This window comes from Haliaeetus leucocephalus, unplaced genomic scaffold, assembly GCF_000737465.1.
Source record: "Haliaeetus leucocephalus isolate CR32 unplaced genomic scaffold, Haliaeetus_leucocephalus-4.0 Scaffold234, whole genome shotgun sequence".
In the NCBI taxonomy this organism is placed as follows: domain Eukaryota; kingdom Metazoa; phylum Chordata; class Aves; order Accipitriformes; family Accipitridae; genus Haliaeetus; species Haliaeetus leucocephalus.
The window spans coordinates 244,883-260,722 of NW_010972670.1; the positions used below are offsets into that span (position 1 = coordinate 244,883).

General features: G+C 39.3%; 1 protein-coding gene across 1 annotated transcript in view; it reads right to left on the reverse strand.

Moving 5' to 3' along the window:
* Positions 1–916: 916 nt before the first annotated feature.
* The window catches only part of FKBP9 (FK506 binding protein 9, 63 kDa), an 18,125-nt gene continuing 3,201 nt past the window's right edge, over positions 917–15,840 (reverse strand). The window contains exons 2-10 of the mRNA XM_010567978.1: positions 14,700–14,845; positions 13,927–14,116; positions 13,060–13,205; positions 11,629–11,818; positions 9,180–9,325; positions 7,770–7,956; positions 5,723–5,868; positions 4,033–4,196; positions 917–2,251 (exon numbers count right to left, since the gene is read on the reverse strand). Coding sequence (XP_010566280.1) covers positions 2,069–2,251; positions 4,033–4,196; positions 5,723–5,868; positions 7,770–7,956; positions 9,180–9,325; positions 11,629–11,818; positions 13,060–13,205; positions 13,927–14,116; positions 14,700–14,787 — 1,440 coding nt within the window. The 5' untranslated portion in view covers positions 14,788–14,845 and the 3' untranslated portion in view covers positions 917–2,068. The remainder of the gene's footprint in view (positions 2,252–4,032; positions 4,197–5,722; positions 5,869–7,769; positions 7,957–9,179; positions 9,326–11,628; positions 11,819–13,059; positions 13,206–13,926; positions 14,117–14,699; positions 14,846–15,840) is intronic.

Genomic DNA, 15,840 nt, shown 5'->3' on the forward strand with positions numbered 1-15,840 from the left:
GATCACAAACCTTTGGACTGTAAGTGCCATTCACCGATATCCACAATATTTACATCTGGTATAAAGGGCCGGTATTTACATCAAGCCCAAACCAGACCAGACTTCCAGCATTTTAGGTGCAATACATGCATTTTTTGAGCTATGGATGGAAGTGAAAACACCAAAACCCAGACACAAAGGCCAGTGAGTTAGCTTTCACTAGCCTGGGGAATGAAAAGTTGTTTCTTACATAAGACAGTTTCATTCAAGGAGAGACTTGGAGCCCCCAACTAAGAGAACCATCACCCTCCCAACTGTCACAGCTGATGGCAATAGGGGATGGGTAATTTAGGGACCTCCTCCTAAAGCCAAAGAATGACTTGACTTCACTGCACCTGTATAAATTATGAAAAAAAAAAAAAAAAACAAAACACCCAACTTTTATTGTGGTTTATTATTTTCAATCCTTTTGAACCAAATCATCTTAGTTTAAAATATTTTTCCTGAAGATCAATAGCAGCATTGAACATACTCGGGATAAGCCTGCTGTGTGCAAGAGAAGAGAGCTGCGTGAAGGGTATTTGCTTCAACTCAAGTTCTCAACCCATTAAAATACCAGAAAAAAAAAGAAACTTTAACAGCAATAGTTGATCAACATTTTATTTAACAAAAAGATCAGTTATTCAATATTTAATGGTATCAAACTAGAAAAAAAGTATTTCACTGCACTTTCTATAACAACTCTATTAAAAACCAATACAGAAGGTTTTCATCCAATTGAAATACCAGTTTTTAAAAAGAGCATCTCAGGGAGCCTAGAATCCACATGTATAGATCAGGAAAAGCAAGAAACTAGACACAAAGCAGATAACGGAAACAAAACTCCCTTTCTACTTGTCTTTGATAGTGTCACACTATACGTATTTGTGCTCTTTATATGTAATATACTGAGGGCAGATCATATAGCCTTCCAGAAAAACATGTCTGTTTAGTGTATTGTCTATTAAACAGCTTGCTACATTTATAGATCTAATGGCTGATTGTCTGAAGAGTTCACATAATCTAAACAGGACTCCCAGGCCTGATTTTGTATTGAGGGATAGGCCAGAATGTTAGCAGACACAAACAGATGGGTCTGTTTCTTGATTCTATCACTGTCTTTTTGTTTATTGGCCATGCCAGACTGCTCTGCTGCATAAGCTTTAAGTACTTACTCCTTAGTCTAACAATTCCCAAAACAGGAGACTGAAGTCCAACACAAAATCAACTGTATCCAGTACTTATGACAGTATTTGGACCCTATAATGCTAATGTTTAAAGTGTAACGGAACTATAAATAAGACTGCAACTAGAAAGGTTTGGGAATCACTGATTGGAACACTGTTTCAACAGGCCAGCAAGAGTCAAGGTTATTAATTAAATACAATACAGATGGTAGCAAACTTTTATTTCATAAGGAAAAAACCCAACACATACAGCGTTACAATTCTAGGCCTGTTTAATTTAATTCACAGCTTATGGAAATTCTGCAATGGCATTGCTATCATCTGCATGTTCTGCAATTTGCAAATCAGAGTTCCTGCTGGCAAATACTTGTATGACTTTGTTCCATTACTGGAAAGAGTGCTCGTGCCTTCTGAAAGGAGCTGGGCTCAAGCACTGACAATTTTTACAGGTTATTTTCATGGGGAATATTTTCTGGTTTGTTCTCCTGCACGAGTATTTCGGATACAGAAGGTTTTTTAAAACTCTTTTAAAAGCACTCAGTAAGTTTTCTCCCTACCATCCATCCATCCAAGTGACTGTATATTGTTCAATGAGAACTTCTAATCTTTAGCATAAAAACAGACCATGTGGTTCACAATACCGTGTATGGCAGTACACTCTTTACCCATTTATATGTTCTAACTTGAGGCACTTAACACTTTTTTCAAATATACCTAACAATTCCAACTGAAAATCTCTTCCTATTTTAACAGTTTACCACCACATAGGCACAGGCAGACACAGGCTATCTATCCGAGTGCTAACTTTTCAGAAACATGCTTGCTGAAACCCCTGTCAGCAGGTCAGCTCGGGACTCTCTTCTTTACAGTTCATCGTGTTCCTCTTTGGCCTCCTGGTCTTTCAACTTGAATTCTTCAGCGGTAACTTTACCATTTCCATCCCGGTCTTGATTGGTGAACATATTTTTAACAATCTTTTCAAAATCAAAACCAGGAGCTAGTTTTCCTTTGCCAGAATCGACTTGAGCTTGAATGTACTCTGAAAACTAAGTGGAAGGAAAGGAGGAGAAAACAGCTCACAATGAAACAGACATTTAAGACTGAAGAATATTTACAAAAGTAGCATTTATTTGTTGTTGACTATTCAGCATTCTACTACTTATTAAGTGTATGTAAAAGTACACTCTTACTATCCTATAAAGCTGAAAACCTAAATTGGACTAATTAGGACTGACGCATGAGGCTAAATCACTATTTGTGGAGCTTAGCAGGGACTTCCTCATTTATTCCAGTGGGTCCTGGACCCATAATAGAAAAGTTCTTTTTCATAATTTAGGGACAAGATGAGTTGAACAGAGAGTAACATAGAAAACAGATCTATAGGGACTGAGGGGGTTTAATTTCACATGCTGATACAAGAAGCTCACACTGTAAAACAGACATCTGCCTGCATCTTACAAGAAACAACACACACACAAAAAGAACAAAACACAGAAATGAGACTTTAAGTATCAGGATATCATGACGTTTGTTAAAGGAACTTCAGTCATTATGCCTTCTGCTTGACTCCATGGTGGGGAACGTTACAAGGTTAGTTTTCCCTAAAAATCCTTTTCCTGATACGTATGATGAAATTATTCAAGGTGATTAGACATCTGACAGAAGTCATACTGCTAGCTTGCCAAGAACAAAGTCTACAATCAAACACAGCTTTTCCAATTAGTGTTATCTCTGGCACTACTTGTTAAATAAGCTTCAGCAATGAGAGCTACTGCTGACATTCATTTACACCTTTTAGACCAAGTATCCTCTCATATCTCCTTGGCTTCTCCTTCCCCTCCTTGCTAGGTGACCAGGAGGATGTGGATAACAACAGTCACTTCCTACCTCACTCATTCTCTAGACTGGTAAAAGCTCTTACCTTCTCTGCAAGGGCAAAAGTGGAGGTAAACACAAGAAAGAAGATGGAGAAGGAAGGAAAATAAAGAGGTGGAAAAAAGTGCTAGGAAAAAGGAAAACAAGGTTTTTATTTCATCCCATTAGCTTGCTAAAATGCTCAAAGGCATTCCATGCTGTTCCACAGGGCCACAGCCTACCCCTTGAGCACTGCAGGCAGCACTACTCCGGCGAGGAAGGACACAAAACAGAATGACAGAGAAAGGTGACAAAGAAGACTTAAGAGGAGGATAAAAAAATAGAACTCCTCAGTTAAGAGAAAACACAGAGGAAAACCTCACAGAGGTTTATATTATCAGAGATGATGTGGCAAAGGCAAGCGGCTTTCAATTAGGGCACCCAATGACATTCTCACACTGCAGATTTTAAAAGCAAGTAAGGGGAAGGACTTGTTCACACAGCACACAATTCACCTGTGGAAGGAGCAGCTGCAGGCACTGCCAGACTCCAGAAGTGATTAGATGGTTCCTGGATGCACTGCTGAAGGCTCAGCTTTGGCTCAAGGATTCACCATAAACTTCTAATTAACAGACACTGAGAAGGCTGATACAACAAAGGATCATTGAATACTAACTCTGCCTCTTAAACTTGTGCCCTAAGTATCTGTTGTTGACCAAGGAGACCACAATAGTAAATGATCTTAAGTAGTATGGCCGTTCTTATATTTCTTTTTTCTTTTTGGTTCTATCTCTAAAGCTAGATAACCATGTTTTAACTGACACACTACGTTCTTCTTAACTTGACAACAGACACCATGTCAGAAGAAGAAGAGGAGAAGAGGAGGAGGAGGAGGAAAGACCTCATTCTTCAACGTCTGCATTGATGGTGGTAGGAGAAAACCACTGCAAGTGTTTTCATTGTTTCAGCTTACCTCCTCCAGAAGAACCTCTCCATCATGATTCTGGTCTATTTCTTCAAAAAGATTGGGAGAGACTTCCCCATTCCATACAAACATGTACCCTTCAGGCAAGCCAGACACCAGCTCCAGCAGTTCAATGTCGAAAACTAATACAGCACTACCAGGCACTTCTCCTTCTGTCATGACAAACAGCAAAGAGGGGTATTTATCCTCACTTACATTGAAGGGTATCTTTCCTTTTAATCCGTAATTAAATTTCTCTTCCTGCTCCAACAGGTGCTTCTCTACTGTGATCCCCAAGCCCCGTGATCCCAAGCCTACCAAATCTTCCTGTTCACTTCAGCAGAGGTGAACAAAACGTAAAGGAAGCTTTCATGATAAAACTGCATCCATTTTTTTACTTATAAAACTGTGGGAATTAATCAATTTTCCTTTATCTCACCAATACACTGTGTATCAAGGTGCTCCTGACAGACTCAACAGTGTTGCAACAGCTTGGGGTGTTACATCAATGAAACCATGGAAAGAGTTTCATTTATCCTTGAATAAGAAAACTGAGGTCACCTCTAACTTCTCTCCAGTAGCAAATGAGCAATCTCTTCAGACATCTGGGTACACACCAAAACACTAACAACCATGCAATGTTTCAGACCGTGTGTATCGGATGTAATTTGAATGATGGCAAATACCTATGACAGGTATTTAACACAGCAGACTTTTTATGTTATGAGGAAATTTTCAATTTATTATATATAACTATGCAATTTTATAGTATAAAATGTTGCATATATATAATACTCATAATTTTTCATGGAAGACAGGTACAAGTGAAAATGCTTTTTTTATCTCTTATCACAAATTAATCCTCCATTAAGCTTGACATGTGATGCCTGACAGACAGCCTTTATAAAATACAAACTGTTCCGGAGCTATTCAAAGAACATAGCAACTTATGCAACTGTTTCCATACGTACCAGCGTTTGTTGATCATGGTGATCTCCTGATAGACTCCTTTCCCTCGAGACTTTTAACTCAGAAGACCAGTAACAACCACACATACTGGGATATGAAAGTTCTTGTCACTTCTATATTGTTCTTTTTATTATTGTTGTCACCGTCATTAAAAATTGGTAAGCCTCAATGCTCTAAAACAGAGCAAACTGCCTTAAATGTATTGGTGTTGGGGTTTCAACGGTACCAATACACTGTTTCAATCTTACATTCAGCTTATGTAGTTTCTCAATTTTGAGTTTTCTTTGAATTTTCTAACATACTAGTGCTGAACAGTCCCCTTCAGTTTTGTTTCCTGAACACCACGTCGCATGTCCAAGCATGAGTACCCAATTCCCTATAATGAAGAACACTGTTTACATCCCTCTGCAACACCAGAGTGCCTGGAGCTTTCCATTTTGACAAAGCAACATTACTGAGGGCATGTGTTCCCTTCTCTACTGGGATGGTCTTTCTATTGGCCACAGTAACACTATGACTTAAAACACAACACAGGATGTTCATTTCATTGGGGAATGGGGAGGTTGTCTAAAATAATGAAATTAAAAACCTCTAAAAAATTCCCATTCAAGCAGCTAAGAGACACTCACCTTATGTCACCTAATGCATAGCAAGTAACAAAACATGCGCACTTGCGTTTCAGTTACTCAAGAGATGCTAAGTGGATGCGCAATAGGTTTCACTCGCTTACCAACTCCATCTTCTCCATAACCAAGATGAGGTGGAATAACAACTGTTCGTCGTTCCCCAACACACATGTCTTGAAGGCCCACGTCCATCCCCACAACCACCTGTCCGGATCCCAGAACTATGTTGTAGGTCTTGCCAAGGCTGTGTCTGGAGAGGAAGGGAAGAAAAATTAAAAATTTCAACATACAGTAGAGAATTCATGTTGTTCAAAATTACCCCAGAAACAGCAGTTTCTAATTAGTGTCCTGTCATTGCCAAAAAATTAACTTGGTGTCCAATGCTCTGTTCTACCAAGCAGCTACCTGAAGTTGTTCTCAAGGTAGCAAGTTACAGCCAACACGAAACAGAAGCATCTCACTGTTGACAAATCTTCTGGTACTAAAATTATGGGCTTCTTGAATGAAATCCCATTAAAATAATTAATCCTGCCAATTAAGCCCCCAAAGTATTTTATCTTGAAATAAGGACTTTTGCCTTTCACACATTTTTAACTAATGAAATTGGACATTTTAGCAGATATAAAAATTCCAGATGTACATTTGTCCCAGAACTACCAACTAAGGATCTGGGTGCATTCACATGGATCAGCCATCCCTTTAATGAAATCAGTCGCTGTAATGTAGTAGTCACTTAACCAAGACAGCTTGGAAGTATACTACTACTGCTGCTATTTAACCATATTATATTTTGAATTATACCTTGCTGCTGGTGGCTCATTTCTAAAATCAGAAATTAACAGGAGTTAAACATGTATTGTGATTCTAAAAGCAGAACATGCAGTGTTAAGACTTTTTACTTGGCATGTGTCATAACAGCGGGACCCTTTCTTCTGTTGGTCTCCTTTCTTTGGTTATTTGGCTTGGCTGTACCACTGCAGGATGTGCTTGTATAACAGAGTATTATTTGGAAAGAAAACAGTCCAGTGGCTAGGAGGTCAGCCTTAAAACTAGGAGCACAAGATTCATGATCTTTGATTCTCTACAAACTGCTTTAAGACAGTCTTGACATCCCTTGGTTCCTGCTACAAAATGGGAATTGAGCATTCCTGCCATATAAAAGGTGTCTTGAATCTGAACACATTACTTGCATTCATACTTGCCTACAGCATGACATCACGTGCTTCAATGTAAGCCAGCTTTTCAGGTCTGCAAGCTATTGTGTACACCGTGAAAACTACGAGCGGTTTCCTATGTTAGTTATAACCTGTTTAAAAATAGCTTTTCCTAACTTGCCTTAATTATAAAATTATATTATAGAATAATATAAAATATTATTTAGATGACTTGCACTATCCAAACAATGAAGGCAGAAAAAAAGCTAGCAGAAGCATTCTTGTAGCTGCAGCAAACAATGCGATGGGCTCACTTTAGTTCTATACGAGACAGACGGGAGCGATCTCTGGCTTCCCTCATAAACCTACTGTCAACAGGAAGGAGGAAAAGGAACATTATCATCACAGTCATGATCAAGCCCTCTGATAGTCTCTCCATGCTGACACTTACCGCAACACTACAATACAGGAAAACTAGCACCCATGTGCGGTACAGATATGACAGGTGACCATTTACTATAAACCACACTCAAGACAGCTTTAACAAGACTACACAAAGTAGCCCTACCAGACCTCTCTCCGGAGCACCGAATCAGGACAGAGCGCAAATCCTACCCAAGAAACTGAATAAACTTGGACAGTTCATTCATGCCGAACCCTGTGTCGTTCTAGTATGACTGGCCCAGACACCTGAAATAGCCCACTTAGACTGCCATGCAGACAACCTGTTTTGTCACTCCACCTGTAGCGTTTATGTTCTTCTCCAGCACATTCCTACATCCTGTTTGTTCCCAGGTCTCTCATTATGCTATGATAGATTTTCTTTTTCTTTTCCTTCTCCTATGTATCTTAGGCAGGCAGACATAAAAATACATTTTACATAAATACTCAATTTTGTACTTAAAAATTCTTTATTCCCTGCCAGCCCGCTTTGCAGGTGATTCATTCTGCTTTGACAGCTGCTAGAGATATTTTCTTTACTAGGTGATAGACTTACGTCGAGTCCAGCACAGTACCATCCTGGAGCGAAGCATTGTAGTGATACTTCAAGTAATCTCCCTTCTTACTCAGTACGGTGCAGTTGGAAGGTTTGTAGTTAACGGTAATGCCGACCGAATCTGAGGGGTTGTGGAAGTCAACCACGTGGATGTCAAAGACAAGCACTGCAGATCCTGGAATCTTTCCTAAATAGGAAGCAAATTAGGCAAGTAGAGGAAGAAATGGTATCCAAACAGGCTTATGATGACCAGGTACTGCACCCTGTAGGAATATGTATTCCCACTGTGTCTGCTACTAAGTCATTTTACTCTTCTCACTCAGAATTAAAAGATTACACCTCCTCTGTATGCAACAGATGCAAGCTGCATCCCATTTAGGAAAGAGAATCAGTGGAAAAGCACTAAACACACCCACTTCAACAGTGAAGGAAAAAAATTTCCATTATTCTGAATTTGAAAATTATGCAGAAATGAAGCAATAATCATGTATTGCCTGGGACCACCCTAAATAACTGATTTGCGCTTCATGTACCAATTCATTATTGATCATCAAGATTCTTGTAGGACTTCTCATGCTTCAAGGAACACCATTATGTCTAAAAGGTTACATTTCCTTAAAATATCCTGAAAGCAAGCAACTTCTTCCCACGCTTCCCAGGATAATGTGCAATTGCATTACCAGGACTGACAGACACATCCAGACCCAGGAATTGGGTTTGCTGGTAGAGGAATCTAATACCCAGATCAACAGCATAGAATTTGCATTCCCAGAGGAGAGGCTTTTCTTCCAAGTCACATTTTCCAAATAACATCCCAGGAGCTACGTCTTGAAACACCAGCCATAAAACTGTGATTGGCTAGAAGGGTTATCCTATTAGACCTCTCACAGCACTCTTTTTAGGTACTGAGTTTTCCCAAAGGAATGTTAATTCTGTGTTATACATACACAGACACTCTGCTGTTACATGCATCCACCATTTACAGAGGTGGCTTAAGAGTCCACAAAACCTGTGGCTGTGGAAGGAATGGGGAAGAAAACTTAACACTATCAATTCCTTTAGCAAAAAGAGCTTGTTAAGACACACAGGAAGGAAGATTTCACACTGCAGAGCTCCTGGCATCCAAGCACTAGTCTGCCTGAAACACTAATTATCCAAATAATTTAAGGTCACCAATTACATGTGAGATTGTTCTGCATTATTGTTGTCCTACCTCTTTAGCTAATTAAAATAATTCTGCAAATTCTGGGTGTAATCCTGTCAGTTGCATGCCCATAAAATAATGAAAAGAATAAGAATAATGAAAAAGCCTTTCAAATGCCAAAAAAACCCCAGAACTACACACAGAGGCACTAAACAATAAAGGAAACATCATTAATTACAGCAGATTGAATGAAAAGCCAAGCTCACCTCTTCCTTCTTCTCCATACCCAAGATGAGGGGGGATTATTATTCTTCTTTTTTCACCAGTGCACACACCTAGCAAACCTTCATCCATTCCAGCAATCACATAACCTTTCCCAACATAGGTGTCATATGTATGATTTCGTGAATAGCTATGGAAAGTATTTGCATTTTAGCAGCGTCAGGCGTATTCAAGAAAACACAGAATCTTGCAATAGGTCTGCAACACAATTCTTAAACCGGTTAAGGTCAAGCACATGGTCATTAACCAGCACCAGAGAGGCACAATGCAATCACCATGTTCAATGAATCTAGGCCACCAGGTTTCATCAGTCAGTGATGCATGCATCATTTATTAACCAGTACTGGGACCCTGGCTAGGGAACAGCTTATTTGCAAATATGTTTCTCCTGTATTTTGAAAGAAAATCTCACTTATTAATGTATTTTAGACTAAACAGAAAACATGTTTTGATAAGTAACTGAAAAAAATCAGGTTTCTCCTTTAAATTTTCCCCTGCCCTGATGCTACTTTAATAAGTGCTTATCAACTAGATATAGTTTATGTTCATTTTCATGAGACACCCTTCAGACTGTCTCATTTTGCAACCACAGCTATGTAGTTCAACTACTATAAGGAAGAGGTGGGAGAAATAGGTTCTCCTGGGATGCACAGCATTAAAATGAGTCATGACAACAAAACAGTATCAATACTATCCCTCCCTTTCAAACTATGTAATCACTTATACATAGGTTGAAGGATCTGCTTCAACACCTAACAACAGAATAGAACAAGCATACAACAACAAATGATGTTTATTACAAGGATGTGTCTATCTTCTGTGTTTCTACAGGGCACGCTACACGAAGGCACAACCCAAGGAAGGAAAGGCAGAAAGGTTTTAATTCATCTTTATGAGGTAACTCTGGGAAAGAGCAAGACCAGTGCAGACCCTGATGTAATTCAGATGTTTATTCAACTGCTCTAAGTCCAGATAGCCCTGGCTGAGCTGCCCAGGGGCAGTTCTGCAGCTGAATATTGCAGGGGAAAAAAAATGAAAGAAAAGATTATTAGAGCTCTCAATCCCAGCCATTTGCAGTGCTTTTGGCATGCTCCCTGTACTAGTGAGAAATTTTCTCCTGGAGAACTCCAAGGCTTTCAATAACTATTGTTAGCTGCTCTATTTCTTCATAGATACTCGTAAGATATTGGCCTTTCTTGTAAATTCTGCAGGAAGCCAGGATACAACACTCTAATGAATAAGCCCTCTAATTAATGTCAGCACTTAGAATGATGTAGAGGCTACTGTCTACAAAGCACTTATTATTATTTATTGACAACAACCCTAATATAAACACTACAACCATTTTCAAAAGTTAATTACTACAGACAATGCTCATTTACATCTCAAAAAAAGAGAGATTCTGGGCAGGTGCACTGTGGATAAGCTTTAAGTTCTTAACTTAGAAGTTTTCATGAGCTGTACATTAAGACATACAGTGATGGCTGCTGATGCAGGTCTCTTGCTTTCTATCCTCCCACCAAGCTGGGCAGCAGAAAGGGGAGGTCAAGACTGATTCTGAACCTTACCGCACCTCAATTCAATTACAGGAGATACAATTCCTTGACTCCTCCTCACAGGAAGTAGCACACATGGCATACTAGGCAGCTTTTGTTTGCAAACTGATCTTCAGCTTGCAGCAGCTGTAGTAGTACTAAACATTTTTCCATGAGTTTATTATTTCGTAACATGTTTTACAGTGGCTCATTTTCAACTCTTTTTAGCTACTTGTGCTAGCTGTTCCGAAAGCTGGAGTGGGAAAGTAAAGTACTGCTCATTAAAGAGCAAACAAAAGTGACAGGAAGCTACAAGGGTATTATTCATCCTATAGTTCTGTAGGTGAAGCTCATGTGCCCAGAGAGCTTTGAATTTCATGTGACAGCAATTCCTCTTCCTTTATCACAGAAACCCTGTTGCTGAATTCAGTCTTGAAAGACGTTAGCCTTCAAAATGCAAATAGTTTTCAAGTACAAATGGAAAGATTGTCTTGAGATTAACCTTAAACTAGCCACTAGCACACTGACTCACAATTCTCAGGACATAAAATGGGAATCGTATTTATTTTCTCTCTCTTCACTAGTATTACCTATTTGGCAGATAAACTCTATGGGGCAAAGAATCTTCAGGCACAAGTGTCTAAAGCACCCATAGCTTCACCAGGTGGATCACAACCCCTAGATGGCATCTGTGATACTGTCATAATACAAAATAGGTCTTCATCTCCCCTCCCATACTGAAAAGTTTTCTATGAGATTTTTAAGAAGAGAAGACTCCAACTCCACTCAAAAATTTCAAAAAGGAAGGAAAAGCAAAGAATTGTATTTGGGTATATTATGGACAAGACAGACGAGTCAAACTGGAAATGGGATCTGTAGGGCTGAACGGTTTGGTTACCTGGAATCAAACAATGTGCCATCCAAAAGTGTGCCATTGTAATGGTATCGGAGAAAGTCTCCTGTCTGGCTTCTCCGCTCACAAGATTCAGGCACATGCTGGTTCTCAATAGCAATACCATCTTTGGGGTTATGGAGATCTAGCAAAACCACATCAAAGACAAGGGAAGCTTGGCCAGGGATGTCCTTGCCTACAAAAACGTTAGAGTAGAAAATTCGTAAGAAATCGCAGGTGTTCTAGAAGGAGCTTAAACATGTTTCTTGAAGAAAAGTAACCCACTGCTGAATATCAAGCACCTCCCCTCCCAAAATAAATTAGTGTAATCTGCTTCTAGTCACTCATTTTTCGTTTCATGTGTGGGTTTGTCACTCAATTCTCCAACTCAAGTATTTCATTCTGTTCCTATTGCGATGGCACTGCCTCACTGAAAACATCAGCATTTTCAGCAACACCCATCCTAGTCAACATACACCAGCTCCATCTGAGCTGCATGGTTTAGTCTACCAGTATTTCCAACACCCTTCACGAAAGTGCATAAAATAACCAGTAGAATACAAATCTGGTACATCCGCTCTTCCCGTCCTGTTAGTATCAAAACAGGAGACCACATGATGGAAGTTGAAGAAGGGTAAATTGAGTATCTCAGTGAAAATGTACTTTTCCATCAATACATAAATTATAGTGTGGGTTGCTTTGACTGAGAACCATTGGGCTCAAGATCCTACCAAAATTTTAAAACATAACTCCACAAAGTTTTGTTATCCATGGAGATGGCTATCACAGTTAATGGTAATGAAGTCATGGAAGGGGTATAAAACCTTGTACACCACAGACACATCCTTAAACACTAGAGCAGAGAAAGAATCTAAGGAAGAGTCCCAAACTATACCTAACTGCCCCCTCATTTAACACGAAGACCTCTATGTATGACCCACAGGCTGCATACAGCCTCATAGGAGAATTAATCTACCTTGTAGTTATTACTAGAGCATTGGTTGCAAAAAAAAAAAACACAAAACCACCAAACTGGAACTAAAAATACGTATTTTCTTTTTTTCAAAAGTTTTTTGCTCTCTGTGGCAGTCATTGAAACAATTATGCAGTCACCAGACTTCAAGTTTTTGTAGCCACTAGATATTAATCACAGATTATATTCTCTGAATGAAATAAAATTTCAGTATAAAAAGATTACAATTGTTTCAACAATATGTCTGTTAAGCAATTTACTGTTTAAATTTTTTTTTAAATCTTGTACTTTCTAATCAGTCCAATCCTGTACATAATACATTTTGAACCTCTCTTTCCATTACTTTGTTCCATCTGTCTGAAATGGGTAATAATGCTGTCCATAAATTTAAAATACACAAAGTGCAAGTTTGTTTTAAAATATGGTTGACCTGGATTAAAAAAAAAAAAAATAACAACTTTTACCATCTCCTCCTTCTCCATATGCCAGGAAAGGTGGTATTGTGATAATGCGCTTCTCTCCTACGCACATTCCCAAGAGACCCTGGTCCATACCAGGAATCAGCCATCCAATTCCCACATAGGTATCATAAGTTCGCATCCGATTATGGCTAAAAATGAAAAAAAAAAAAAACCAAACAAAAACAACACAACCAAAAAAAACCCACAACCAAATGTCAGACAGGCACAGGAAAGAACAATATTAATCTTTAAAAGCCACATGCTATGCACAATATAACTCACAACCTGCTGCCCCAAAAATATTGCTCCTTGATTTTACCAAGGGCTGGCTGGGTGATGTTTTCCAGAGTGCTTAGCTATTTCAGGAACCTAACAGAGGCTCTGAAAAGTGGCTCACAAACATAATAGCAGCTGTTATTAAAGCATCATTTTCCACAGAACTTTAACAAAGTACACATGCTGTAAACGTAAAATCTCAGTATGAAAATGTTAGTAGCTCAATTTCATCACAAACTCTGCTTAGTTTATAAAGCTTGTATCTAACTTGAATAGCTATGCTGCAGTGGTTATAAAAACTACTAGCTGACTGCAATAAATAGTAATATAGATACAGGGAATGAAATTTTAAAAAAGAGGAGCCAGGCTGGTAATGTTCACACACAAATAATATACTGGTTTATTGGTTTGAGTCAGTACTGCTGTCCCATAACCCCTGAATAAATTAATGACACTTTTATGATGCTAGCTTTCATTTCTTGTCTTTCTGGGCAATTAGCATTAATTGTTATACCCATGAAGAGTGAAGTGATGGTTTAAGGTGACATCAGATACCTATCAAAAGACAAAAAGACACACAACCCAGCTGCGTACCTTGAATCAAACAGAGTCCCATCTAAGAACGTTCCATTGTAATGGTATCGTACAAAGTCAGACACCTGAACTGTCCGAGGACACTTCTCAGGTTTGAAGTAAGTCTGAACCTGCACTTCATCCTCCAAGTTCCAGAGATCGATCAGAAGCACATCAAAATGGAGCACAGCATTGGGGGGTATCACACCAGCTGCAAAACCAAAACAACACAACCAGTTTTATTTTCCTTTTTCTACAGGATATCAGCAAAAAGGGAACCAATCTACAGATTCCCTAAATAAAATCCATGATGTACAACTTACTCCTTTTTGTGCTTATATCCCCCTGTCCCCTTGTCACTGTTGCAGCTACATAAGAAGGGGGAGAATCTGGCAACATGAACTGTTATCAAGTATGTCCATCAGGCAAACTGCTCTTGATTTAGCTTTTGTTGCCTCTAAGTCTGCAGAGCAAAGCTGCTTTTGGCACTGGCAAGACCTTGTGCAGCACTGCAAGGCCAAAACACAATAACTATTTAACAGCGAGGTAGGTATAAATAAGTAGTTAACTTTAGGAGCAAGGTTCGTTTGCACAGCTCTTCCTTTGGTGCACCCAGAGGGAGCCTGGAGCAATTAGCTAGGCTATAGGCTTAACAAACACCCCTGAGCAGGAGAGAATCTCTCTGAAATTCACTACTTGCAATTTCTGCCCTTCTCTTCTGTGACTCCATTTTCTATCTACTCGGCTGAATCACTTGCACAACCAGCTATTCACTGGCCCGGTGCTGCACTTACCGACGCCTTCACTGCCGTAGGCAAGCTTGGGGGGAATTTTCACGAACCGCCGCTCGTTCACGCACATGCCAACCAGAGCTTTGTCCATCCCAGCAATAAGTTGACCTTTTCCCACAAACACGTTGAAAGTGGATCCCCTGTCATAGCTAAAGAGGGAAAAGTGAGCAAAGGTGTTAGCAGTTCATTTACCCATCATTCCACTATTTTTTTGAGAGCTTAACTGTACCTTGTCTCCCACTTGCCCTGTCAGCATAACTTTATCGCAAGACAGCTGCTAAGAGAAGTGGCAAATCTAAACGTTTCTGAGACTTCAGCCCAGCTCTCCTGTTCACTGCTGACCGTCTATCTGCAATGCATTCTAGCTATACGCAACATATACTGCAGGCACCCAAAGCCCATAACTACAAACGGCTAATTTACACACTAATAGTATAAGCAGCACTGGAAAATTACGGCCGAGAATGAAAAATTAAACACTATTACAATATATAAAAGGATGACTGTTCCTACAGTAGGAGCTCAGCATATTGATTTTGGTGAGCAACACCACAAAAATATAAGGCAAGATCGACAAGCTTTACAATGCCAGTCATCATGGTTGGGGATTCTCTGTGGGAGAAGAGGAAAGGGAAAAAGATGCCTTTTTGAGTAATAGTTGTGAGTTTTGCCAGTTGATTATTTATTTTCTCCAGTTGGTTACTTATTTTCTCCTCCACATTCCCAGTTCTCATTTCATTAAGACTTGAATAGCAAGTAATAGAGATGTGCTTTAAAAAGCCAGTTTGCCAGATCAGGAATTAAGATACCCAGCTAAATGATCTTTCACTGTGATAATACATGAACATTTGAAAGGTAAAAGAAATGATGCTCAAATGTTTTAGTTTCCAGAGAGCATGGACAGCAGCAGCATTACCACAGGAGAACACCAGCATTAGCTTACGTGATTAGTTTGACTATCTTAAATACACACAATGACCCCTCTTTCCTGTGCCTGAATTACTGCTGTTATTTAATTTTTTTAATCAACGTATAAACATGCAGCAGGAAGCATTTCAAAAGCTTCATGCTTATTCTTAAGCTTTTACTGCTTCCATTCTCTCAGATTCCTTTTCTAATTTAAAGGAACTCCCCCCCCCCCCCC